At 39.0% G+C, this 27,916-nt stretch overlaps 1 protein-coding gene across 1 annotated transcript in view; it reads right to left on the reverse strand.

Annotated features, from left to right (window-relative positions):
• Positions 1-9,157: 9,157 nt before the first annotated feature.
• The window catches only part of syt9a (synaptotagmin IXa), a 28,759-nt gene continuing 10,000 nt past the window's right edge, over positions 9,158-27,916 (reverse strand). Inside the window, exons 2-7 of the mRNA XM_042488510.1 lie at positions 25,563-26,058; positions 24,571-25,126; positions 12,765-12,885; positions 12,497-12,668; positions 12,174-12,303; positions 9,158-9,402 (exon numbers count right to left, since the gene is read on the reverse strand). Coding sequence (XP_042344444.1) covers positions 9,334-9,402; positions 12,174-12,303; positions 12,497-12,668; positions 12,765-12,885; positions 24,571-25,126; positions 25,563-26,058 — 1,544 coding nt within the window. The 3' untranslated portion in view covers positions 9,158-9,333. The remainder of the gene's footprint in view (positions 9,403-12,173; positions 12,304-12,496; positions 12,669-12,764; positions 12,886-24,570; positions 25,127-25,562; positions 26,059-27,916) is intronic.

Below are 27,916 nucleotides of genomic sequence, written 5' to 3' on the forward strand. Positions count from 1 at the left end.
GGAGTAAGACAGAGAAAGACAGAGCGTCGCAGACTACTCCCCTTTTTTGTTGCGCTTAGATCTTTTTACAGCAAAGCTACACACAACAACACAACACACTACAACAGCTGTCCTGACATCTGAGTGGCTTCCAAGTAAATAACCTCCTGAATGTGGCTTTTGGGTTTTAACTCCCCTCTCATTTTGTGGCCAGAGCCATACCCATTGTCAGCGCTGTCATCCACATCAGGCCAAAGCTCATATTTAGAATGGTTTGTTTCTTTGTTTCTTAAAGTGTTCATAGTTTGTTTGTATACACTTTCACTAAACATCAGCTACAAGCGTGAAAGTATTTGACCGGTTGGTGAAAAAAAAAAAAAAAAGTGGAAGAAACAACTATATATTTAGCTAAAAACCAACAGTTTTGGTGGAGCCTCAGAGGTCACATCAGCACATTGGACCATAGTAACCAGATTTTGATTGATGTTGATGACAGAGGATACACTGTATAATGATAAGCAGTGCACAATGAGGCTGGAAAAAGCAGCGGCTGACTGAACAGTTGCACCCAGAAGAGCTTGGTAATATTTCATTCATTCATTCAGTGTTTTGACTCAATATACTGACTTTAAATATGCTATCATATTTGATGTAAGACCACATCAGCTTGATAAGCTAGTAAAACAATGATGTGTGTTTCATTAATCATACGTCTTTGTTATGAAGAAAAAGCTTTCTTTGGGGCAGAGATCACCTGTCACCTGAAGGGAACATTAATCTGTGGAGATAAAAAGCCAAACAATGTAATTTGTCATTGATACTAATACATAAACTGCATTTCATTTAGCTTGTGTCCATGTTGGTTCGAACGGCATTGCACCAAAGACAAAAAAAAATCCACATCCAGTTGTGCAAACAAGAAAATAATGCATGCTATCTGATAAGAAATTACAAAATGTTGCAGTCAGATTTAAGGCTCCTTTGTTGTAATACCTTAATAACCTCTAAAAACAAACTTTATTTTAACACTGTAAGTACTAATACATTATCTTTTCTACATATTTCACTGTGAAACCTAAAGAGTGCAAAGTAAAATTGTTTTTGCATTTAATGATCATCTCTCTTTTGGAGTGTAACTGCACAAGTGCCACTAAGATTATATCTGATCTTATTTAGTCTGAGTAATTCACTTGACTGGTTTGACTGGTTGGGCAGCCCCCTTAACCTTGCTATCTCTTTATTGATATGTGTGAAATTGGGCTATGTAAATAACATTGGCGTGACCTGTCACCTAAACTTTTATATTGTGTTTTGGTCCCTAAATTGTGCTTAGATTTGCAGAGAATGGCCAACAGGGTGCATCACAAATCAAGAAAAATAACATATCTTCATACAAAAATCTCTATATGAAAAGCACAAAGAAAAAAATAGAAATGTACTGTAGGTTTTCAGTTTTGGTGTGTAGGTTGTTCGTCTGTTGGTGCTATGGGTTAGGGTACACCTTTCAAATGTTAAAAAAAAGAAGAAAAAAACTTAAATAGAAAGTCTGCAAGCGCTTTTATTTTTCTCAAGATATTAAAAACATATTCTCTTTTAATGTTAGGTCTTTCTTGATAATGTGTATGTATTTGAATAAATATTGCACAGCATATGTTCTCAAACATATTATCTTAAACAATAATTTAGCAGTTGCTCATTATCTTGGCTAACCACATGTGAAAGTACACTAAACCGTTTTTTTTTTCTTTTCTATTCACACTGCTGTGCTACTTCGTCTTTGAATTCCCAGAGCACATGTTAAATTTCAGAAGGTCAGCGCCCAGCCTTGTGGTCTATACAGGGTCAGGCCCCGGTCCACATCCAGAGATGGGACAGAGAAGGAAAGAATAGAAATATATGTCAGTATTTCTAATATCATTGGCCAGGAAACATATTTGTACTCTTCCACTGTGAGACAGATAGTCCTTGTGAACCTGTTCCTTAAAGAAAAGACTTCAAATTAAATTTAAAAATCCCTTATCACCTCACCAAATAATTAAAATCTTTGTTTTCTATTAGTGATAGATAACAGTATCAGTGAGTGAGCCTTGAAGTCAGTCCTGCCATAATATAAAACAAGTTAGAGCAAACTTATTTCTAATATTCTACATCAGTAAAACACGCTTGTATTTGGTAAATGGTTGATATTGTTGTCACGTGCTGTTAATATTATTTAAGTTCATTCAACATTTTATGTTTAGTTTGAACAGTGTATTCTAGATGGTTTACGCGAGGGTTATATGTTTGGATTTGCTATTATTCTTTCAGTGAATACAGAATAAATTATAGAATACAGGAATGTGCTTTTGTTTTGCAACGTATGATGGTGCTGCAAGACACTTTTTAGCGCACATAGGTAGAAAAAGTTCAGGATGACGTCATGTTAGAAAGATGCAGAGAAGTTTGTAAAACCTTGGGTTCAAACAAGCTTTTGATCTTAGTATTGCACATGTGTGTTTGACCGTATAATGTTTCGAGTGATGATGTGTATCAACACATAATTAGTGTCGTTTAAGTAGGAGTAGAACATTACTTTGATAATGAACCAAGCTGAGCTGTAACGCTGGATACGAATCCCTGCCTGGTTTACTCCAGACTGTCATTTAACCAGCCTCAAGGATTGTGGGTACACTGGGTTTTCACAAGAAAGCTGGTTTTAGTCCATAATTGAGATAATTCACAGAATGTGTATAAGGTATAAAAGTATACACTATGTGTATAAGGTGTAAAAAATACTTAACAGAAAGAAGGGAAATGCCACTATTTCTGATATAAATGCTTTTCTACAAAAGCATGTGCTTCATGTTCTCTTCTTGATGATAATTTAGTATACACTTAGTATTGCTGCCTGTTTTATTTTTAATTCCCCTTATAGGCTCTAGTTTGTTTGTGCTTTGGCATCTCAGAATTCTTTATGTCATGCCAACAAAGCAAACAGACAAACAAACAGAAACTAAATCTCCATTTGTGTGTCAGTGAATGCCAGACAGAGATCCGTGAGGGAGATAGATTTATACCTGAGGTAATGTGGTGATTATTTCAGTTTTTGGAAATGCAGATAATATGGGCTGAGTTGTAAATGTTTGTTCCAGTTCTCAATCGAACGGTGACTTTATTTCATGCTCTATTCTTGATTTACCACAGTTTGTAGTGTAGTGCTGTAACTTTTCATTCCCCCCTAAGGCCATTAGCTAAACTATAAAAAAATTTTTTAAAATGTTTTGACACAAACATCAATATTTATATGTAATTTAGATGATATCTCCTCTCGTTATTAACCAATTGTAGGCTAGGTGCAATGGCAGAAAATGACAGCATACCTACAGTCCTGCATGTTTACTGTGTAGTTCTGTGGATACTTATCAGTGGAGACTCTGACCTTGGTCTCACCAGTATGCTCACACTAATGTAGTTTCCGCAGAGAGGAGAATCGATCGTGTTGAAGATGAGCTACCCAGCCATGGTCAGTTTAAGGATTGCCCTGAGCAGATCCTGTCCCAGCTGATGGGACCAATTATTGAACCAAAGGGGGAGATGGAGGAGGGAAATGCACAGCTCAGAGAGGTTACACTGGTGCCTTGTTTATATCCCATCACAGCTGCACAACACCAACATCACTGCAAGACAGTAGAACATGGAAAAGGACGAGGATGAGACATTCAGTTTTCTCTTACTATCTTTTCAATCGTTTTGCTCTTCATCCATTCTCCTTGTTTCATCTTTGTCTCTCCTAGTTAATTAACCTCAGTTACAGATGTAATTTACAGTTGATAGTTAATCCCATTATTAAGAATTGACCCTGAACCTTTGCTGTACAAATCTCATTTTTATTTCTTTCTTATCAGTTTTACAGATTTTTAAAAAGGCTGAGTTAAAACAGTAGCTTTGAATTCTGCATACTTTAATCAAGAATGTAATTAAATTCTGTAATATGTTTTTTTTTTTTTAATGAGACTCTGATTTATTTATGTGTTCCCCTGAATGCTGAAGTCTGCAATATACAAAGTTAACAGAAACTGCTTTTTCTGTAGTTTCCAGACACACATTTTCATCCCAACTCGTCACATGCTGCTCCGTCAGTGACCTTACGTGTCTCGTTCAGAATGAGAACGGGCTGTTTCTACAGCAGTTGCATTAACAGTATCAGTTCAGTCTTGACATCTAGCAGCACTACTGGAGACACAAGGCACTTCCAGCTCAGAAACATTTACGCTGTATGTAATAAAAGCCTTGAGTGTGACGCAGGGACAAGAATCTGCACCTTAAAGTTAATTTTTTTCAAAGTGCCCCCCACCCCCACCCAGACACGTTTTAAAGTACGTGAAAATACTGATACTGATGCTAATCTTTATTAACCATTGTTTTTACATATAATAGTAAAAAAAGAAGAAAAACAACTCTAAAATGCAGATTTCGTCTTTCTCTCTAATTGAGAAATTCTGGGTCTGGCCTCCGCCCGTCCAACCACCACTGCTTGGGGTAGGTTTCACTTCTTTCTGCTTTTTTCCAGCTCTGCTTGCGCTAGTTTTCAGTGAAAGAGCAGCGTGCATCAAGATGGCTATTATTAGAGAAAACACTGGAGAGTTCAGCTACACATGTTTGAGCCTCAGTCAGACTCAGACTTTGACGAGCAGTCTGCTGTGCGCCAAAATCAGCATCTAGTAAATGTGTCAGAATTGTAAGTGTAGTTTGCATTTTTTATTTGTTTATGTTGTTTGTTAGCTTGGTGGACTAACTGGCAAAGGCTGACACTGTGTGCTGTAGTTGTGAAACATACAGTATCTGCTAAAATGGGGTATATGGTAGATAGTGTGAGGAAGCTTCAAGGTCTAGTTTGCATGTCTCCTTATTGGTTTGTCACCGTTGGGAAAAGAAAGTGTTGTTTAGCATGTTACATTTGGTGTTGTTGTTATTGTCCCCCAGAGACCAGAGGACCCCGAGCAACTGCTTCTGTCACTTTATGGGTAGAGGTATAGCTCTGGCAGGAAGTTACTACTCCAGTGCATAAAGAGGCCACATTCTGCAGTTTTAAAACAGTCGGTATATCATTGCTGCCCAACCTGTTGTACAGCAGTTGACACACAATAAAGTGTTTGATGCAAAGCATCCCAAATATGCCTGTGTGCCGCCCCCACCTTGAGACAGATAAGAAAAAATAGTGCTACCTTATACTTAAATAGCTACCCATAACTCTAGCATTTTAAAAAAAACAAGTTACTCTTCTAGTCCATGGGTGTCTTAGGATTTTGTAGGTGGTATTGCTGCTGCCCATAGGGTTGATTTGGCATATTTGCTGATCACATTGTGGATATTTAGTGCACAAACATGCAGAGATCTTTTAAGTTACTTCATAGTCCCAGAGTTATGAGTCAGCTTCCTTCTACAGTGAAAGAGGCTCCTAGGTTTAAAAAAGTGAGTTTTAAAAACTGAGAATCAAAGTAATAACAACCACACTAATTTTATTCACAAGACAACTGCTAATAGTTGCTGCACATAAGACCTCATACTTCTAAACTGTCGTACTTTTTTGCCTCTGTGCTGTCGAGTACATGGCAGACAGATAATTACAGAATAAGATTATATGTGAAAAGAGCGCCTCTACCCTTCCTTGTAACCATCCACCTGGCTGGTTGGAATTTGTACTGCCTACTAGAAATGTGTCATACACAGCACCCACTAACAAGACCTTAACAAGCAACCCACACACCCCTGTCTCTGCGATGACAGCCCACACCCACCCTGTCTTTTTCTCTCTCTTAGATGATTTTCCATCATGATACACACACAGGGTGAGGTATAATGAGGGGCAGAGTGAGTGGACAAGGTCATTGTATCAGCCAGATAGAAGCAGCTGGAGGATAGTTGACTTGAAGGCACCTTGGGCGACCACTGACACTCATACTAAGCAGAGCTGCGTTTTTCATCTGAAGCCTCATAGCTTCAAACATCCATGGATAGCAGCCTCCATGGAAACCCTCGTAAGATAACATCTTTATATGAGAGTGACAGTTGGAACAGCACAGTAGTCAGGTAGTTAAACTCACAAGAAAATGGCATTTTGTTTGTTTAGCTTATAGTTATATGACGCACATCTTGAATACAACTAAAATCTTAGGAAAAGAAAAAGATTTTTTGAGGGAGTGTCAGCTGGGGCTGAAGCCAACACAGCGAGTGCCAAAAATTATAGTTCCTCTAATGGCCACTTGAGGCCGGCTTCAATAGCGGGTCAATTCCCATAGAAACCCATCTTAAAATGCCCAGTTTTACAGCAGAAATAAACGTGTTTACAGCCAGGTTTAAAATAAATAAATAAATAAAATGTTGGCATCTATAACTAATTTCCTCAAAGGGGGTACAATTTTGCATAACTAGTGTAAATACATTTTATTAAGGCTTAAAGTTAATTACAGGTGGCCCCATATATGGTCATTGTGGGTTCCAAAACACCAAGATGGCATCAGTTGAAATGCCAAATTCGAGACTGTAAAATGACCGTTCACAAACCAATGAGTGACATTACGGGAACGTTGACCATTATTTTTACAGTCTATGGTGTCGAACCGTGTTGTCAAATTGAGAAGTTGCATATTTAATATGATGAGAGGTTAGGCATATTGGAATACTGCTCAGGTTTTTGGCGTTGTCCAGATTAAACAGTTAGCCCTAAATAGTGGACAAAATTGCCATTCACTAAAGAGAAATTTCAGTGGGTGAATACATGCCTGTGATTGGTGGAGAGTCTTACCTATAGAGTCCAGTAGAGGGCAGAACCTGTGTAAGACAGAACAGGATTGTGCTGTGACCTGAAGATATTTGTATTTAACACAGCAATGCATCTAAACTTTTTGTTCACTTTATTCATCGCTCAATAGGCAAAATGAAGCAAACTATTTAACTGATTACACGTTTTAAGTTACATGGCGTGGTACATTCTGTTTATGCAGAGATACAGAAGATTAAAATGATGTAGCATGCGATGAAATTGGTGAAATTGGCATGCTACTTTAATATTCATGAAGTACAAGGCATTATCAGATTCAGTTGCTTAATCAGCTTCAGCTCTTATTTCCTGTCCTGGGTGTTATAAGATAGCAAGACAGACTGTTCCTTTTGCTCCGCTCACCCCCCCCCCACCCCCCATCTGAAAATACTGCTTTTAACCTAGAAAAGGTCCAAGACTTTAGTGTTCATTCATGTATCGGCTTCATCATCATCATCATCATTATTTATTTCTAACCTCTTACAGGCCGGGGGGATACTTTTGAGTTACTCAATACTTTTTGAGTAACTTAAACATTGTAGGCCTACTTAACTTTCCCTGAACTCAAAACACTGTAATAGGAACACCCACAACTATGCATACACGCTGTGAATCCCCCCACCCAGGCTGTAAACATGTTCATTTTTCCTGTAAATTTTGGCATTTTAACATAGGAGTCTATTAGGATTAACTCACTCCTGGAGCCAGCCTCAAGTGGCCATTTTTCCACAGTTTGCCATTTGTTGATGTGCCTTTACTTGGTCCCTCTATAAATATTTTATTTACTGTTATATTCCCTTTCATCATTTTACTAGCTCTTTTTACTGGGTCTTTACCTTACATGTTAATACAGCAACACAAATGTGGTAACAAAGGGAAAAACTGATTCTGACAAGAATTTGTTAAACATACATTTCACACATTACACAAAAATGCATATCACAATTTTAAAGCATATAGCATGTCTGTTTTTTAATATTTTGATGAAAAGGCAATGTAAAAGCAAATGGCGTATTTTACAGTAGGCTCTCTTCCTTCTGGGGGTTTTGAAAATGCAATTGCTCTGAGGGTTGTGCTTACTGCAGCTTTGAATTATCCATTAAAACAGCATATACAGTAATGTATGCAGCTTCAAGGATATAATCTGTGCATGTAAGAATCAATGAAAGACATTTTATCCCAGTAACAAAATTTTATTGTAGCTTTTACTCACCACCAGGGCTGTTCTCTCACCAACACACAGGGCAAATAGAACAGCCAAATGTTACAGGTACAGACTTTGAGAAAGGAGTAACAGGAGTATCTGCTACTAAATTAATACACTCCCGGATGCAAAAAGATGATATCAAACTTACAATCACTTCCTGATTAGGTGCAAAACAAAGGCACGCACTGTACTCATCCATCAGTATCTGAAGCTTCATTTTGAATCCAGCAGTCTATCGCTCACCAACAACTTTCCAAATTAGTAGCAACACATTTGAGTGCTTCCAATCCAGTGCATAGTCTAAAATTAAACTGATTGCTCACTGCAAAAGGGGGCCATTGCAAATGTGTGCTGTGATAATGTATCTTCTTTTTTTCCCCAGCTGCTTCAGAGTAGTAATTTGGCAAAGGTTCATTTTAGAGTTGTGCCTTCAGACATTCATAATCTGCTCACACAAAGCGCCTTTCTTGCCTGTTTCTGAAATCCACTCAGCTGTTTTTTATGGATTGCACTTCTAATGACACTTATCTTACACTGTAATAGAACTGACATGCTACGAATCATATGACAACTTTAACAATATAATTCAGACTCTAATTCAGTTTTAATTTTTGTATTTTTTTGTTTCACTGATTTTCTAGTTGTCCACCATGTGGAATTAAACTCAGACCCTATTTTTTCTTATATTTCCTGAAATTAAGAAAAAAAATGCACACAAGAATTGAACTGGCAGAGATCAACAATGGTTGTTTTGTTGATGGAATAATATTTATTGATAACATTTAACATATTTTTCTTACATATACTTTGTCTAGAAATCAACTGTCACTGCACATCAACTGACAGAACAACACGTTGTATTCCCAAAAGCAGAAACCGAAACAAACAAATGAGGAGAAGATATCCCACCAAACCATGACCTCATGCACCAAATCACCACCAAATAAAAAAAAGCAGTATGGCAGTTTAACTGGTTGTAAGTGAGTTGTGGCAATACAGGCTCACTTCATTAAAACAAGTAACAAGACTATGTAGAAAACAGTAACTACTGTATAAACCCAGGAATAGCACAGACTTAAAATGTCTGCAAATATGCCTGTTGTTTTTCTTACGGAACATTATATAAAAGAAAACATCCATCTTTGCGATCATTCAACATGCAACTGGTCCAACTGAGCAGAGCTCAAGACAGTTTGTGTCTCTCTTTTCCACAGTAGTTATTCTGTGTCTGCCTCCTTCATTTAGAACCGTGTGTGTGCGGCACTCAGCAGCACCACTGTCCAAAGGTAGAGCCAAGGCTTCAGGTTGATTGGTGCTTTTATGCGTGTTGCTTTAGTGTTGCTCAAGGCTACGGAGAAGGAGGTGTCTTCAGAGAATTACAGGATCCTCCCTGGCTACTGCCTGTGGTTCCCTGGTACTGTAGGAAGAGTCCAGCAGAAACAATACAACAGTGGTTAGAGCTGTGCAATGCATGTGCAAAAAAACCCAAAACAACAACAAAAAAAAAATCCTTTGTCACATTGTCATATAAACAGATGCACAGTCATATCAATAAAACCAAAGCCAAATTTTTTGAAATCCCAGCTTTTTATCTCCAAGCCTCCAAACAGCTACCAACCACCTACAGAGTTATGAATTGGACAGTAAAACAAACAGTGGATGCCTCCCATTTTATTTTTAATTTTTGTCAAGTCAGTTTATTTATGTAGTCACTCAGTTTTATTGGAATAGACTGCACTGCTGTGACTGTTTTACTTGCCAACTGCATGCAACAAGATAAAAGATTTTCCAGAGAAAGCGGCTTAGTTGGCAAACAAACATGTAGATAGATCTGAATTTGAAACCTATTGGCATGTTAGGGCCCCAGCACTTTATAGATTTGGGAGTGGTGTGACAGAGAGGGGTTTGAAGTCAAAAATACAACAACTTCGACTGAAAAGGAATTGGAAGGAAGTAAATAATAAATGGGGTTTCTTCAGGCTAAGTACTACAAACTTTAATAGCCCCCAAAAGAAACAAAAGCTCAATTTCTCACTGTCTCTTTGTGTCTTGCAAAGCACAAACCTTTGATGTGCAAAAAAATATACACAATAAAGCCATTTTTGCACAGGTCAGAGATGTCATCCTTCAACTTCAAAACGTCCTCCTCTCCGCTGTCTGAATATCAGCTCTGTATCTCTCTTAGCTCCTTGCCTCATCCACTCTTTTGCAAATCTCAAGGTTTTTTTAAATTATGTATTTTTTTCCAAGGGTAAATATTTGGGTAATTGCATGTATTTTAGTTATCACATATTAAAAAGCCTGAACTGCCTACAGAGAGCTGAGTGGCTTTCTTCTGGCACCACATGTACCTCCACATGCCTGTGGCTGAATCATGTCAGAGCTACTTTGTCTCCCGCACTAGTTTCCCACTCCACTGTCTAAAGAAAAAAAGAAGTAAAAGATTACGAATAAGTGAACTAGCACACATTCAAAGACAAGGGATCTGTCCTCTGTAGCGACACGTCAGTAAATTACAAAGATAAGTTAAAATCTTGAACCGTCTTTTTGGTCTAAAATAAGTACAAAAACCTTTACCTTTCATTTAGTTTTGTAGCGGGAACGGCATTCTTTTCACTGAAGCTTGTTATAAAAGTATTTCACTGCTGGAAAGATGGTCTTTACATAGAGCTGGGCTGCCCATGCAGTAGAAAGAGGCAAGTCATTTTTAAATTGGTGCCACATGATCAGAGAAAATAGAGAAAAAGGACTGTGGCGTCCACTTCTGCTCAAAAACCTACAACTCCCAGAATGCACTGCACCGCACCAGACCAAGAAAAGCTCCCACTGGTGGGTGACATTATGCAAGCTGGGCCATTTCAACACCAGAAATATAATGGCAGCTGTCTGGTGATAAATGATCTTGACTTACAGTTAAACAGTAAACCAAAATATGTTTCTTAAAACATCTGAGGAGAGAAAAAGGCAATGCATTAACAGTTTCCTGGTTCATATTTGATCAGCACTGGGTAGTTTTACTGTTACCTCCGTTTTTGAGAGAATCTTATATTGTTATATTTAATCACTACTGCCTAGTTTTACACTTTGGTCTGGGTTTGAGAGAGCTCTTGATCTGCTTCTATACTCCTTTATATTCTGAGTTTTAATATATTCTGAATTATAATCTGTAGTTCGACCAGTTGGACAACAGCCCTGGAACCAGAAAAAATCCAAAATGCTGAGTAGGAAGAATGGCCATGATAATTCAGTTAATTTACACATACTACCCACATATTCGGGATACAATTCTACAAAGTTTCCTTTTTGATCAGATATATAATGTTTTTATCAACTGTGTCGTTAAAAAAAGGCCTCTATCAAAAAAATAAGATTTTTACTTTTTACTTCACTGTTCAGCAGCTTGCAGTTATTTCCATTGAAGCTGGCTAAATATCTTTTCACAGCCTCGTTGTAACAACACACTACTATATCAGTGAATACTAATGACTCCACTCTGCCTTAATGACTGAGCAGTGTTAAGCTTATTCACTTATTCATTTACACTTGCCGCAGTTTTTCATCCAGGAGGCCTCAACAGCCTTGCAGTGAAATCGTTTGTGTTGCTAATACATTTTTTACCATAACAGCGTGTTTTCATAAATGTCAGTAATCCATTCATTTGCCTTCAGTAATCTTCTTGTTCCTTTACTGTCAATTTTAACCATGCAACATGCAAAATTTGTTGGCAGCTTACTATTATATATTTGTATATATTCTGTTTTGTTTCCTCTCCTAAATCTCCATACTACAACTATGCAATTTCTCCAAATAAATCTTAGCCGTATCTTATATTGTCTCCTGGAAATCTGCATTTTGCAAGCACATTGCTTTTTGTAACAAAATCTGCCCCCAAAAGCAAAGAAATTCTTAACATAAAATTTCCATTTTACAGTAAGTGTATCTTGACGGGAACAATTGATTTAATTAGACAAAGATCTGAGGGTCTGTTAATAACAGATAATGCCAATCTACCGAATTGAATTTCATCTGTTCATTTTTACACTTAATATGTGGTTGGTAACAGCATGTTCCTGCCTTAAAGCTAAAACCTCTATGTGTTAGAGCAGTATTGACAGTGTTAGTAGAAAGTTGTGTTTTTCAAGAGCAGAAATGTCCTCATGTTTAAACTGTCACCTCAAGTCACCTCACCTCAACGAGAGGATGCCAGTGGGCGACAGGTTTTCGGGGATATGTGAGCATTTCACTCCAGTGGCCTCGACCGAGGTTGTCTGCATCGTTGCCAACTCGGCACACTCCGATGACCTCATTATGGCCTACACTGTAGGTACCAGAGGGAAAGAGAGGAGAAACAAATGTGATCACGACCTACCAGTGCATTCCAAAAATAATGATGCATTGCATCTTCAGTGTGAAACTGTCAAAAAAAAAATGTTTGGCAGAAATAAACAGAGTTTACAAAATCTTTAGAAATGCAAAATACTGTAAGACTTATATAAGGCCTTCTTCCTAACCGGTCATAGTCCATCACTGCAATCAAAAGGCTGATCTGCTCTATATTTTCTGGAGGGACATCAAAGACAATGGCCTCATTGTAGACCGGATTCAGAGTGTTCCTCTTTGTCGATGTCTTCCTCTTTTTCAGTCTGCGACCGTCACACATTAGTGAAACCTTCACGTAAGGATCTATGAAAGCGAGGAAAACAAAATGGGAAGACAGTCATTTTCATTCAGGATATCAGTGAGACTCTGTAGCTACAGACAGTATTAGTTTTTAATTACCAGATGCACCAGTGATATCCATGGCCTTGAGATTGCGAGCCTTTATCATGGTAATGGTCAATCTGCCCGCTGTAGGCAAGTAACAGAGTGAAAACATCAGATCCCCAAGGTCCACATTATCCTGAAAGAAAAGACACACAAAGCACATTTAATCCCCTGATATTAAATAATATCTTGCTCTTGTTGTATATTTAATGCAAATATCTGTTACTTTTTTATTGGTGAAGCAAGTTGACAGTCACTCTTTAAGGGTTCAGTGTGGTAGTTTTAGGGGATTTAGGGCATCTAGTGCTGAGCATTGCAGATTGCAACCAGCTGAGACTGCTCCTGTTTTAGAATTCCTTCAGTGCTCATTGTTCAAGATCTTTTTACCGGGAGCTGAATTATCTGCAGAGGTCTGTTCTCTCCAAAACAACAAATCTAGTGATATAAACAGGTAAAAACACTAAATAAAACAGTTTCACTTTACAAATTAGTCATTCTCTGACACTGTATGGCATGTCAGAGAAGGATGGCTTGGCCACCACATGCTAATGTATGCTCAACTTATCTCTCTGATTACATAAGATCCAAGTATTTTTATATAGAGCCAGAATATCCGCAGAGGTCTTTTCCTCCCCAAAACAAATGGATCCAGTGATTTAAAAAACACAGAATAAAGCAGTATCATGTCTTTCTTCTTTTTTTTTTGTGGCTGATGTGAAAACACAAATGGCCCTCTCAGGAGCCAGTGCTTGGTTTGCCTGTTCTGGTCTACTGTAGAAACATGGCATTGAACATGGTGATCTCCATAAAAAAGGCCCCTCTCCCTATGTGGACATACTCATAGCTAACGGCTCATTCTTAAGTAACGAAAACACAGCAACTCGTCTTTTCAGCTGATTATACACGAAAGGAAATACACCTGTTATTTTAAATTCCATTTCTACCAATATACCCCTAAATCCTACACACTGGACCTTTAAATAATATTACTGACAATGTTTCTGCCGCTTTTCAAATTTGTAACAGAAAGGGAAGAATAATGGCATGGTCATCTGACATTTGGTTGTGGAGTTGAAACATCTCTCTCTACTTTTCTCTGTCACACTGCTCAAATAAAAGTCTCCCACATTTCCCCCGGCATGGAGACTTCTGTTGAGCTGTGGAGAGGCTGAAGCTCACTTAACACTTGCTCTTAAAATAACTCCACCAAAGAAGCGAGAACCAGGAAAGCACACAAACGTGTCTGGTGGAGACAACTCCTCCTACAGTAGGATCTCTCGCTGATCTGCTGGTTTGTTGTGTAGATTGTGTTGGTATTTCGAATCAGGTGTCATCTGCTATTAACTTTCAGTGTAATCATTCTTAAAGGGAAACTCAGTGAGTTTAATTAGTGTGTGAACATAAAACCTGTGAGCTGAGAGTCTGTGGTGTCACGTTGCTGCTCAGAGCTGCTCCATTAACTGTGATTGAGATAACAAGATAATGGCATCTAATTTCTCATATTTATTGGGAGATGAAAGTAGATTGAAATGAGGTTCAAATTGTTATTAAAATCCTAAACTAGGGGGAACAAGTAGGAACATTTTTGTAGATAATTTCAATCAAGCTTTCACTTTTCTAAAATAGTCCCTTTTGTATGTTATACAATATTATACAACCTTTGCAGTTATCTTTAGAGCTGTGCAGTCTAGCCAGGTGTTAGTTAGCAACAATGTGGGTGTGAAATGCTAAGGGGGGTTAATTAGTTTAAAATGTAATTTTTTTTTTTGAAATGTTTAAAATGTAAATATTTGTTTAATCTTTTGCACAATATAAGATACAGTGTGATAATATGCACAATAACTTATAAGTCTTTGGGCTTAGCAGAGTCTTAGGAAGTTTAATTAAACCGTAATTTCATTATGAAAATAGGTCAGGATAAAAAAGAGATTATATTGAAGTCCTCTCTCTTTCTGACAAACTGTCTTTTTCACTCATGCACATTCTACACTGCACACAGCCCTTTCTCCCATTTTCTGCCATTTGTCAGCACTGCAAAGCATGAATGTCCTTTACTGTGATATGGTACTTGTGTATGTGTGTGTGTAAATATTTTAAGACTTCCCCTCCTGAGACCTAAGTCGCCTTGTATCTTTTACGATAGTCTTTCGTTACAATCAGGATCAAGTATTCAACGAGGCTATGGTTTAAGGCATTTTAATTTGCATGATGGATTAACTGACAATCCCTCCAGTAAAAAACATCCCTGAAGGATCCTGTGGGCTTTGCACGCTTCATGGTCCATGGTCTTTGTGCACACTCGAGATACAGGTGGAAAGAGTGAGATTAGGGCTGTGCTGCATGTGCTCCAGAATCCCCGTCAAGCAACAAATGGCATTTTGAAACCTGCAGGTCCAATGCACGCTGCAAACCTCAGATAATCAGGCTGTATACTTAATTTCACAATTTCCACTTGTTTATGTCTAAGCACATAGAAAGCCAAAACCGTCAATCAAAATGATAAATATAACCAAAGAAACCAAAAATAAACCATATTTATACAAGTTACCTCCGACCAAGTAATTTGATTGGACAAGAGTCCCATGAGTGCTGATAACAAGTACAACAGCACTGCAGCTTTTAATGTATTAGTCTTTACAGGTGTTCTAAGCCATTACATCAACCTTTAATTAGCCTATAGAAATGGTCGCTATAACAAAGGTGAACATATTTCCACAAATAACATTTGAGTTAAAGTGTAAAGGTCATCATGAGAAGACGAAGGGAAGGAAAGAAGATCTGATACTTCACTACAAATCTCCTGTTGTGCTGAGATGACATTAGTGCTAGCACGATGTCAGATTTTTACAGCATGATTGCCGTGGCCAGAAGAGTTCACAATAACAATATAGTTGCAAAATTCAGTGCAAAAATTCTTTAAATTTGTTAAATGTGCATTTTGTCTCTTTTTTGGCTAATAAATTGCACTTAAATTACGAGTGTGGGGAGGTGGGAAGATACTCTGTGACCATAACTGCACCAAATCGAACATGAAGAGCAATTACACTTAATGGATAGTTAAAAAGCACCCAGATGGTGTTGGAGGAGGGACATAAAGCTAGAACGGGAAGAAACAGAAATGATTTAATGGGCACACGATTATTTACAGAATATTATCATATGTGTAGTACATATGATTTCATTTTTAAATATCACAAGGATATCGCAGTAGATGTTGCATAACTATTGTCTCATCAAGCCATTAACTCATCGGAGTCAGGCATACCACTCAAGCGACTGTCAACAACAGACTCATACAGATTAATGTACATGATTGTGATTATCTTTGGCATTTGTCCTGCCGTATGCCGCTGACCGAATCACAGCTGTGCTTGTATTCAGTGCAACAGCACTCCCTCTTGTGTGATATTCCTTAATTATTTCCATTTTTAAATGATTAAAAAAAAAAAACATGCTCCTCCATCAATCTGTTTCCATTACAGAGCTAAACAAGTCAAATCTGGCAATGAAACAAACCATATGGCCAGTCCCACTCCCAGTCACGATTTAATGATAATGATAATCATATCAATTAAGTAAATGAATTTGTACAGTGATTATGACAAATTTGCTCTACTGCATTGGATACAAAGCGTCTGTGCTAGTGTCCAAAGATGATTAGCCCATTTATGAGGGTATATGTGTGGGGCATCTGTCCAAATGTCTGAGAACAAGCATTTGTGCAAGTGTAAGAGTGTGTGCTCTGTAAGTGTGTGTGTGTGTGTGTGTGTGTGTGTGTGTGTGTGTGTGTGTGTGTGTGTGTGTGTGTGTGTGTGTGTGCATGAGCTCAGTAGTGTGAAACTGAAAAAAAAAAAAAACTAAACAGTGTGACAATGGAGCTCTCCAGATACTGTGAATGTCTGGTCCCCATCGCCACCTGTCACATACCATTCAGTTCCATCTAGGTAACATTGATTAACAATCCATAATAAAGGGCAGAAGCTTCAGCACCAGCCCACAAAACAACCTTAAGTTGAAGGTCTACAAAGAAATATCAATACTTCTGTCAATATCAGTGTTTTCCCTCATGTTCCTATCTGACATACTGACAGAGTAAATATCTCTGTCATTTTCACACTCACCAGTTGTCCATTTTTCTACTGCAAATGCAGTCTCCAGATACTGCATATACTATGTTGTGGTAAAGAAATGAAGATCTGCTTAGAACTGATAGATACACTGTTCATTTCTAATCAAGGATAAATTAGGTTAACATACATTAACACTGACTTGATGCTTGTGGCACGTTTGTAAATTGTTATCTCTATTTGATTTTGAGTTCTTTGTCATACTCAGCGTTAAACATTATGTCCGTTTTATTAATTATTTTACTATAGGCTTAAGCTTTCAAGATAAGGGCAAATGTCAGTGCACATCCCTGTGACCTGTTCCATAATGGCTTTTCCCTGTAACAAACGCTGTTTGTGTGTCCACTCTAACTGTAGACGAGCAAACGCATGTACTTGCTCATTCAGTCTGTGCAAATGCGTTCCTCATGGCACTGATTGCACAGAGTGTAGGATCATGAATTAAAGGTATAGTGTGTGGGATTTAGTGGCATTTTGCTGTGAGGCTGCAACATTGTAACTAAGTGAAATTTCTCCCATGTCCCAAGAGTGTAGGAGAACCACTGTGGCTAAGGCAAAAACATGAAAATGTGAAATGACCTATCTAGAGCCAGTGTTTGGTTTGTCCATTCTGGGCTACTGTAGAAACAATATGGCGAACTCCATGGAGGAGGACCCACTCCTAATGAAGCTTGTTAATAAAAACACAAAACAACAATTCTTAGTTTCAGGTGATACACTAATGAAAACACAGTTATGAATATTATTTTCATATTCTGCCAATATAACCCTCTAAATCATACACACTGAACTTTAAAGGCCTTTCCACAACAAGTCCATATTTTTTGTATCGGAATACATTTTTGTTCTTGTTATTGCGAAAATTCACACATTTGCTCCCATTCTTCTCTCCTCTGCATGGTACCTCTCAGGCTGTAGTCCGCGATGACCTGAGTCATGAAATGATGATGTGCAGCTATTCAGTTGCGCTCTGCTGTAAGCATCATCATCGCTGTTGTGTATTTCTGAATAGGCTGTCTCTTTGTCGTGGAGGATTGAAAGAAGGATATTGCTTCAATTTTCCTCTTCTTTTTCTTGCTGGCTCCCTGTCCACCTCTGCCCTGTTCAATTTTCCTCACTGTCACTTGGTCAACAATAAAGGCTTTCCATGGATGAATAAAAATAATAATAACCATAACTGAACCTGTTCTGACAACTTTGATGATGGATGAAAGTTTCTCAGTGTGTAATTATGACCCGCACAATGTAAAGTCATATTTATTTTTAAACGTGCAACAGATGACAATGTTGAAAAGTACAGACTTGTGCCAAAAAGGCTCTTACTTGCAGTTAGACATGACCATTAAAATGTGGACATCACCCTCCCTCTGTAGGGGGTATCTATCTTTCCGACCGCAGTGCTGCAGTTTACAAGAAACTAGTGTACTTTATCAGGTTGTGCAGATATGACTTTTTGCATGAGTACATGGCATTTTTATTTTGCTTTTCCACATCCTTTGTACACTGTGTTGTCTTTAAAGACTCATATAAAAAAGGCTGAACTGAGCCGAGTTTAATTGGCGCTATTGTCAATAAAAATCAATCAAAGTAAGACAACTGCACCTAATTAAACCTAACTAGTTAGCCCTTTTCCAAAGATTTGATACCAGGATCTTAATGCAGATGTCTTCAGACTCTTTCTGGTTGTTAGAACCTCCTCCATGTTTTATGTGCACTGTACTGTCAGGCCATAGTGATTATCAACACCACACAAATTCAAATGAATATACTTCCCACATTGACGTCCACTATTTATATACTGCTACTTATTTTTGTCACTTTTACGCACTCAAAACCCAGTTAGACTTTGTTTATGTCATTAAAGTGGGACACAGCTGCTGACTTTTTGGATGCCAAGTGTGGTTATGATTGCCGTATGTATATGCCTTGTGCTGTGTGAGGGGCTGAGCAACTACATTTACCTTTTAGTGCAAAAAGATTGGCAGAGCAAAGACTGTTGGATGGATCCATTTACCCTGCTTTTGGTTTTAGTATTCAAAAGCTGCACAAATGTAACAGCTGAGTAAAGCTAAAGGATACTCTCTGTGTGTGTGTGTGTGTGTGTGTGTGTGTGTGTGTGTGTGTGTGTGTGTGTGTTTGCGAGACAGAGAGGCAGAAAGATTCTGGTCATCACTATTTTTAGAGGGCATGAGTAGGAAGCTGTTAATGGTCTTGAACACACCATACAAGCTGATATTTGCTGCAATCAGTAGCCTTAGGAACTTTAATCAGGCAAAATCAAGAACATTATGCAACACCAGTGATCATTGTGTTGAAAAGATCATGACCAAAATGGCATTTTAAGCTGATGTATTCAAAAGTCTTTCATACCAGACAACTCACCTCACTCCACTACTGGAACAATTTTTCCCTGCTTACTTTTGCAACTAGAAAAACCACAAAGCTGTAACTATATATTTTTATGACTATGGAAATTATTTAAGAAATTCAAAGTGCAGAATTCATAAACTGTTAATGATCTTCAAAAACAAAAACACATACACTGACACATAATGTCATTCCTAGCTTTTTGGCATTGCAAAACAGCCCAAAAATCTTTACTGAAGTGTCTGCTTCTTCGTTATTAGCTGCCTGGCAGACCACTTCTGCTTTTATTGTTTTGCTTCTCGTCAGGCATCTGCCATCATCTGAGACTGCTGTGCAGCTGCCTTCTTTTGTTTGGATCTTCAGATATTATTTTTTTCTGGGTCAGTTTGGAGTTCTCCCCTCATAATTGAGCAGAGATATGAGTCTGACGAAAGGCGGAGCATCCACCAGCATAAGTCCAACCCCAGTTTCAAGCTACATGATCACCTTGTAATGCAAAGAAATCATTACAACTGTCAAGTAGTGCACAGCTTTTTCAGTAATCATAACTGACTGACGTATTCACAGTCTACTCCTGCTACAAATGCTATTACTCAATAGCATGGGGGTTATCAGTGGTATTTAGCTTCATAGATATGAGTGAGAAGGGGCCTGATACAGTTCAGACGACCTAACCATCTCATTAAATATCAGTTTTCATCAGTTCATCAGTTTATTGACTTTTTGAGATTTTGAAAGTTCAAGTGCTTTGAAGGGTCTCAGGAGGATTATGACTTCTCCTCCAGCACCTCCTCAAACCAATGCGATGTCTTTTTCCAGGCTGAGGGCTTGTTTTCTTTCTTTTCAAGCTTTTCCTCAGAGTGATGGTCTGGTAGGGTCTAGATCTCTTCAACCATCTTTTGGACCAGAATGTCCTTCTCGGACATCCGGTTCTCCTGCTCTTTGAAAAACTCTTCTTTCTCAGAGGTGTTTTTCTTGAGGGTCGGGATATCTTCAACCATATTTTAGACCAGAGTGTCCTTCTCAGACATCTGGTTCTCCTGCTCTTTGAAAAACATAACTTTCACACACATGCTTTTGTCGAGGGTCGGGATCTCTTCGACCATCTGTTGGACCAGAGTGTCTTTCACGGAAATCTGTTCCGGCTTTTCTTTGAAAAACTCCTCTTTCTCAGAGGCGTTTTTCTTGAGGGTCTGGATCTCTTTGACCATCTGTTGGACCACTATCCTTCTCGAACATGTGATCCTCCTGCTCTTTGAACAACTTCTCCCTCTCAGAGAGGTTATTCTGTAGGGTCTGAATCTTCTCATGCGTTTGCTACTTGGCGGCCTCAAGGTCCTCTGACACCCTTTCAGCTTTGGACTGAACCTCATTGTCCAGCAGTTTCTGAAGGCTGTCACTCCTTTCTTTTTCAGCCTTGAGCTCAGCTTCATGGCTCATGTTGTTTTGATGTGAAGCTTTCAGCTGTTCAAGCTCTTGCTGAAGAGCTTCATTTTTATCTTTTTCAGCCTGGAGCTCAGCTGAAAACTTCTCTTGGCTGATCATGTAAGTCACTTTGAGGTCCTCAAATTCTTTTTGCAGCACCTTCTTCTGCTTTGTTTTGATGGTGTTGCACACCTCAGTGGCGAGTCTCATGGTGTTCATGGTCTCTGGGTCACTGAGCCTCTTCAGCCTCTCCAGTTCATTGCGGGTGTCGTTTTCTTTGTTTATTAACATTTCTTTGAGGCTCTTTTGGCGGGCCAGCTCTTGCTTGGTGTCTTCCAGTTCTTTGCTGAGCTGCAGCCTCATATTGTACTCCCAGCAGCACTTGGCGTGCTCTTGCTCTAATAAATAACTCAGCTGACTCACTTGGTCTTGCTGGGAAGGGCCCTGGGGCCTCCTGTTGTTTCTCCTCTGCTCCATGGTTTGCTGGTAGAAATGTCTTGTGTTAATGTAGTCTGTCACTTAAGAACAGCTCTGTCTCTATCTGTGATGTCTCAGTAATCATCACAGAAATCTTGTGCTCTCTCACAATGGTGTGTCTCTCTCGAAAGGCCAACTGATACTGACTCAAGACTCAACGGGTTCTGACTTATACTGACCACATAGCGCAATGTAAATGTGATGTAATCAATTCCATTCAGTTTTATTTATTTATTTATTTATTATTATTTATTTTTTGAATTAATTTTATTTATTTTATTGCCAAAGCTAAATTACAAATTTTTGAATAATTTTATTTTAACACATGAAGACTATACAGATAATCACAAAATAAATACACTTTGAAAACACAGTCTTTTACAGCTGTAATCAGAGTCTTTAACATTTTTCAGGTCAGGGACTCTACTATGTATTTAGTAGTATTTATTTATATGAACATGAAGCACTTTGTGTTGTTGGGTTTTTTTTGTACCCATTTTGAAAAGTGCTGTGTACATCAAATTTCACTTTTTGCCAACTTATTCTACAAAGGTAATGGCATATGTCAGTAAACATATTTATTTGTTTTCACTAACTAAACCACATAGTTTTGGCACCTAAAATCTAACAAAACTGAATAAGGACGCTAATAAAACGGTGATAATGGGCTGTTAAAGGCCTTCTGAACCTATTAGCAGAAGTGCTCTGTTAGCTAATTCTAGATGATTATACTGCTGTTATACAAATTCACCACGTTCAAAACATGTTCAACAGATGCCTTCAAGATGCATTTCGGCTCTTGTAAAGCAGGACTACCATCTGGCATAAAAATTCATACACAAAAAAATTGACACACAGTGGAGCAGTTATTCTGAATGAATGATAATGAATATGAAAATTAAATGAAGCAGCTCTCTTGCACTACGCTAGAGACTAAAGCAGAAAACACAATAGCAAGGTTCAAGGTTTTAACAGGTTTCTTTCTCGGCTAAATTACATACATCACATCACTAAAGTGGCTATATTTAGCCTGGATTCACAGATGGATAAGTAAGGCACACAAATTCACGTTACTAAGGTACATGGCTGAAACTGAAATGGCCGCAGTACAAACCATTTATGTACATATGCGGGGAAGGACAGAGCAGCAGGAGACAAGCCTTGACACCGGTAGAGGTAGATGATGCTTTTCTTGTTACCGTGAGAGACAGACATACACAGCTGCACAGTGATATGGTTCCATGCTGGATTATATGCTGTAGAACTGACTCTGCATTATGCTAAATTGTACCAGGTAATTGCCATTTTAGTTCAGCAACAGTCAAAGTGTTGTATTAAAAAAAAAATACAGTATACTACAACAACAAGGCTCGGTTGATATTTCTGAACATACTGACATTGCTGAAAATAGGTCCAACAGGACAACAAACTAGCCGTTACATAGATTGTTAACAAAATCCACGTCAGTCAAACTTATTTGAAAGACAAAACAAATGTGATTTATGATCCATTGTAAACAACTACTGCCATTTACAGACTGACTGATATTTGTTACCCAGCTGGACCTGTTTTTTGCTACGTTGCCATGTTTCAACTTGGATCTCAGAAACGACTTTGGTGAGTGAAAGGTTATCATAACGGATATAACCAAGGACCGGTGACTTAGGAATGTAACCCCTGCTGTACAAACACCTGCGCCTCATTGATCTTGCTTCTCTGACCTCCATGGTATGGAATGAATTGTCTACAGCAATCAATGGCAAGGAGTCTCATAAATGCCACTTAAGCATGCCATGAAGAAAGGGATCAATTGCGCATTACAGCTGGATGAGCTCACACACTGAGATGCCTGTCCATGAAACAGTCACTGCAAGCACATACACGTAATTCCAGACATATTTTGCTATTAAACAATGGATTAATACATTTTAACTATACAAGGCATCACTAACGGTAAACAGTCAAGAACATAATGAGCTCTTACTTGTATAGACGGTGATAAAAGCATTGCAAAAGTGGCACTGATGACCTCATACTCTCTCACACATACATTTATACTTCTACCCCGTGAGGACCTTTGCTGAAAGAACGTATTACCTAGCTCCAAAATGTTATCACTTTGCAAAAATGTCTTCACTTCCCTGAGCTTCAAATCCAAATTGTCCCCACTAAGACTGACATGCAAGAACACATGCACAAGTGCATGCATGCACGCACGCACGCACGCACACACACACCCTCAATGCAGTAACATGGTGAGGGGGCTCAAAATCTCATTGACCTAAGGCAGCCTCACCCTGTATTTCATTTCCATATGTTTAAAAAGGGTTGACCTCAGAAGAGAGCACTGAATTTAGATCAGTAGTGGTAGATACAGTTAATGTGTGTCAGAATGAAAATGTCTCTCTGTCCTTCACCTGTATCATCTAGCTGTAATGTGTACAGTAATAATGGGTACAAAAGGGAAGGGTTTTCATTTACCACTTATCTCTTATAAAAGTAATATCTGCATCTGCAGATTTTCTTCATTTTGAATTACTGCTCCTGAGTATTTCTTAAAGGTCCAGCATGTAGGATTTAAGGGCATCTATTTGCAGATACAGTATACAATATTGAAAAACTGTTTTTATGTGTTTATGATCACCTGAAAATCATTGTGTTTTAGTTACCTTAGAATAAGTTGATTATATTTACATACGTAACGGGTCCTCTCCCAAAGTCCCACATGTTGTTCTACAGTAGCCCAGAAAGGACAAACCAAAAACTGGCTTTAAATAGGGCCATTGACATTTTTGCATTTTTGCATTTTTGCATTTGCCCTGTAGTTCTCCTACACCTTAGCCTACAGGAGAAGATTCAGTTCTGCTCCCCCACCTCTTCCTTAAACCAAAGTCAACATTTCAAAAAATGTTACAAATTGCTCTACAAAGACTGAAAAGAAGCAAATGTGTAGAACTTGTTTTGTATTAGTACAGATGCCTGAGATCTGCTGCTGGTATTGGCCAGTCTGTAAAATACTGCAGGGGAACTGTGGCTGGTATTGAATGCATACTTTACTCACTGCTACAATACTCTCCATCTCAGCAGCAGCAGGGAGTGACATAAAATCCTCCTCTTCAAAGTGAGACCTAATGACCCAACCTGCCAACTAATTCTCCTCTCGTTTATTTGGAGCTGACAGCGCAGTGAGCTTAAAAACCAGTCAACTTTATTTTACACTTTATACTGTCAGTGACGGACACACTGTGATGAAATGAAGGCTTCAAACTTGAGCAAATACGTAGCTCTCAATAAAGTTGAAGCAAATCTGTCAAACCTGATAAAACACCTTTTGCCATTTTGTGGTAATAATAAAAAGTTAAATATAACATGGCATATCTAAGTGAGGATGACATCTTTTTGAACATAATTAAGTGCTGACTCACCGAGGAGACGTACTGGATTTCCCGGCAGAGTTTCGTCTCCCTGGGGAAATCTGCCAGATCCAGGAAGTTGTCCACGACCACCTGACCAATAATGTCATGCCGTGAAAACCGGTCGAAGTCATAGACGCTGAAGTGCAGCTTACGCGTGGGAAGCTCAGAGTATGCCACGGGAAACAGGAAGACCTCATCAAACACAGGATTCAGGGTCTTGCGGTGCACCTTGGTCTGGTGCTTGGTCTTACGATCAGGGAGCAGGTAGATCTTCACATAAGGGTCAGAGGTACCAGAGAAGTCCTTGGCTGGGAGGTCCTCCGCTTTGTGGATCTTAACTATTAACTGTTCCAGATCACAGTCAAATTTGAGGATAAAATGGAGGCGCCCACAGCCTCCACCTCTGCGACTGCCTTCATCTCCCTCAAGGGAGCGCTGTTTGTAGAGCTCAGGTTTGAGGCGACCCAGGCCCAGCCCCATTCCAGTGAGGGAGTCCTGCCTCTGGAACTGCGCCACGTTGAAGTCTGGGTTAGACAGGTTCATATGTCGGCGAATGGACCCTTGTCTGTGGGCAGAAGACAATAACAAACATAACCATGCAGCATATACGGACTGACTCACATTTACTTCCATACTGGACGATTCTGCACCTCACAATTTACACCCAATGCCAACGGTGCGTGCCAATGCTTACTTTTTTATTGACCCAAACAGAGTTTTTTAGTTGATAACCCTGATCATACCTTAACCATAATTTTATTGCCTTGACAACAATCTTTTCATAACCTTAAATAAATTGGAATTAAAAAGATATTAAAATAAGCAACAATTTAAGAAACATTGGCATTAAACATCAATAAACTTTGGCTCTGGACAAGGTTTTGCAATATATGTGACGTTTTCTCTCTGTTAGTGGTGTTGACAGCCACGAGCACTGATCAGTTCAACAACCAATTATGTTAAAGCTGGTTGGACGCAAAGGTCAAAAAACTTATACTGACCCAATTTCAGACATCAAGTGACCGGAGGGCGGTGGTTCAGTGGTCTGTCTCTGCATACGAGGGTTGGTGTGAACCCCATTTTCCCGGCTTTTACTCTGGGCGTCCAGAGGGATGTCTGGAGATGTGTGACTGATCTTCATAGCTGCCTCTGGTGTGGCCATGACCACAGGTGGTGGTGATAAGGGGGTCACTGGAGCCTCCACTGACACCACAGATGCCATAGGTGTGGGCTCTCTAGTGATGGAGCAGTGTGACGACTCACGGCGGTTGTGTGTCGGGGGGTCCACTGCTGTGTAAACTGGCTGCCTGGGTGCAGGCTGGGATGGCAGAGGGTTCATGGTGGGGTTGAGGTGCCCATGGGCCTCCTTGGTGGTGGGGGAGAGCCCACGCTCCCTCCATGGTATCCAGCAGAGTTTCCAGGAGACAAACAGGGAGACCCCAAACAGGGCCAAGCCACAGGCGGTCACCACCAGTGACAACAGACTCACCGATATATCTGGGAAGGTGTAAAGAGAGACAGAAAATAAGGATCTGACAATCAATTTATTTTGCTTTCGGCTTGGTTGCAAAGATGTACCTTAACCCTTTCATCATTGGTGCCATGCCACTGTTCCAACTGCCCAAATTTCCAAAGCCCCATTAGTCCAAAAATGTTCCATTGGACCAAAGTCTATTTCTCTGACAGACAGTTAAACAAGTGCATATGCTTCCATTTCCCATTTCTCCTAAAATACATGCTCCCTGTTCCTACTTTCAGTATCACAGCTGCATTTGAGCCACTGATCTCAGATGTTTTTACCAGGCCTTTGTGGCATTTGAGCCACAGCTAGCAGGTGTTTTTAGTGATTCTTTGTGGCATTTGCCAGTGGTGTTTGGCAACCAAACCTGGATGTTGTTCATGGACCCATCTCCTGCTTTTCCCGCGACTTTTGTGCCACTAAACCTGTATGTTTTAACCTAAAACAATGATTTTCTAACCGCAAGTGGGTTTTGTGCTTAAACCTAACCACACATTCACAATAGCATTGTTGAGAAATGTACAGTTGTAACATGTTAGCTACAAAATAATGCACAAATGAATCCATGGTACAATGCAAACTTTTGGGGGGTTGTCTAAATGCAGGTTGTGTGTATTTTCAGAGAAACAGGTCCTCTGAGCAATGACTGCTTGTTTTTTTGGGATGACAAGCTTTCAAAGAAATAGGCTTTCAGCCCAATGGGTCCAATGGCTATGACAATTACAGTCATGTGTATGCGATATGAAACTATTTTCCCAATCACCTGTGACACCTATGTCAAATCATCCTTCTCAGCACTATGTGACAAAAAACTTTTAATCTTGTTATAACCATGGAGTTTCCGGCTTTTTTTTCTCCTCGTCTTTTCTTTATTATTATTCCTGTGACAGACAATCCTCAACAAGATTAATTAGGATTAACTACAGTTATTTAATTATCCTCTGGAGCCTCGTATCTGCCCCCAAGTAAAGTGTGCCCCATGCTGTAATTTCCAGGCCTTTGCTGATAACAGAGGAAGAATAGTGTGTTAAAACCAAAGCAGCATTAAATGCCTGCTCATACATTCTCATTTTAATACTGTAATACTGTCAGTTGTTGAGATGTTCTTTTATTCACAACTATTTAAAATGTTTACAACAGTTTTGGAAAAGATTGATTTAAAGTAAGCTGAATTTACAACCTCTTTATACTGAGTCTGTTGGTACAACTGTTTTTTTAATGGACAAATAAATGAACACAAAGTATAAATTGCCATCTTGTCAGCTTCAACACGGACAGGTGGAAACCAGCTTATTTAATTTGTCAAGTACAAATCCACATCACCATTAACACACACACACACACACACACACACAGAGAGAGAGAGAGAGAGAAATTCATGTTGAGACAGCCTTTGAATTCCTCATATTTAGAAGAAAAAATGATATTGTGTCAAACACTTTCCTGCCTACTTTCTTACACTCAGTGTTGATTTAAGCTCTGCAGACTTACTTTGTCTTCCGCTAAAAACAGTGAACAGTTATAGAAAGCACATGGCCGAAAATTGAAGGTGTCTGTGTGAAGATAACAGTTTGGTGAAAAAAATTATTGTTTCTGTTTTTACCAGACCCACCAAGTCTTCTGCAGTAGTGATTTTAGAACCAGACATCTTCTGACAAAAATGCAAAGGCAGCTATCATGCACAACCTAAATGTATGTTAATGTCTTTGTGGGCAGGAGCAGCAGCAGTGGCTGTGGGAGTATAAAAGCTTTACAGGAGTATCACACCAGTTTGCAGTCTGTCAAGTAAGAGTTTATGGTTTTCAAGTATGACACTGAATATTCCTGCAGTGCATT

Source organism: Plectropomus leopardus, chromosome 1, assembly GCF_008729295.1.
Source record: "Plectropomus leopardus isolate mb chromosome 1, YSFRI_Pleo_2.0, whole genome shotgun sequence".
NCBI classification, from domain to species: domain Eukaryota; kingdom Metazoa; phylum Chordata; class Actinopteri; order Perciformes; family Serranidae; genus Plectropomus; species Plectropomus leopardus.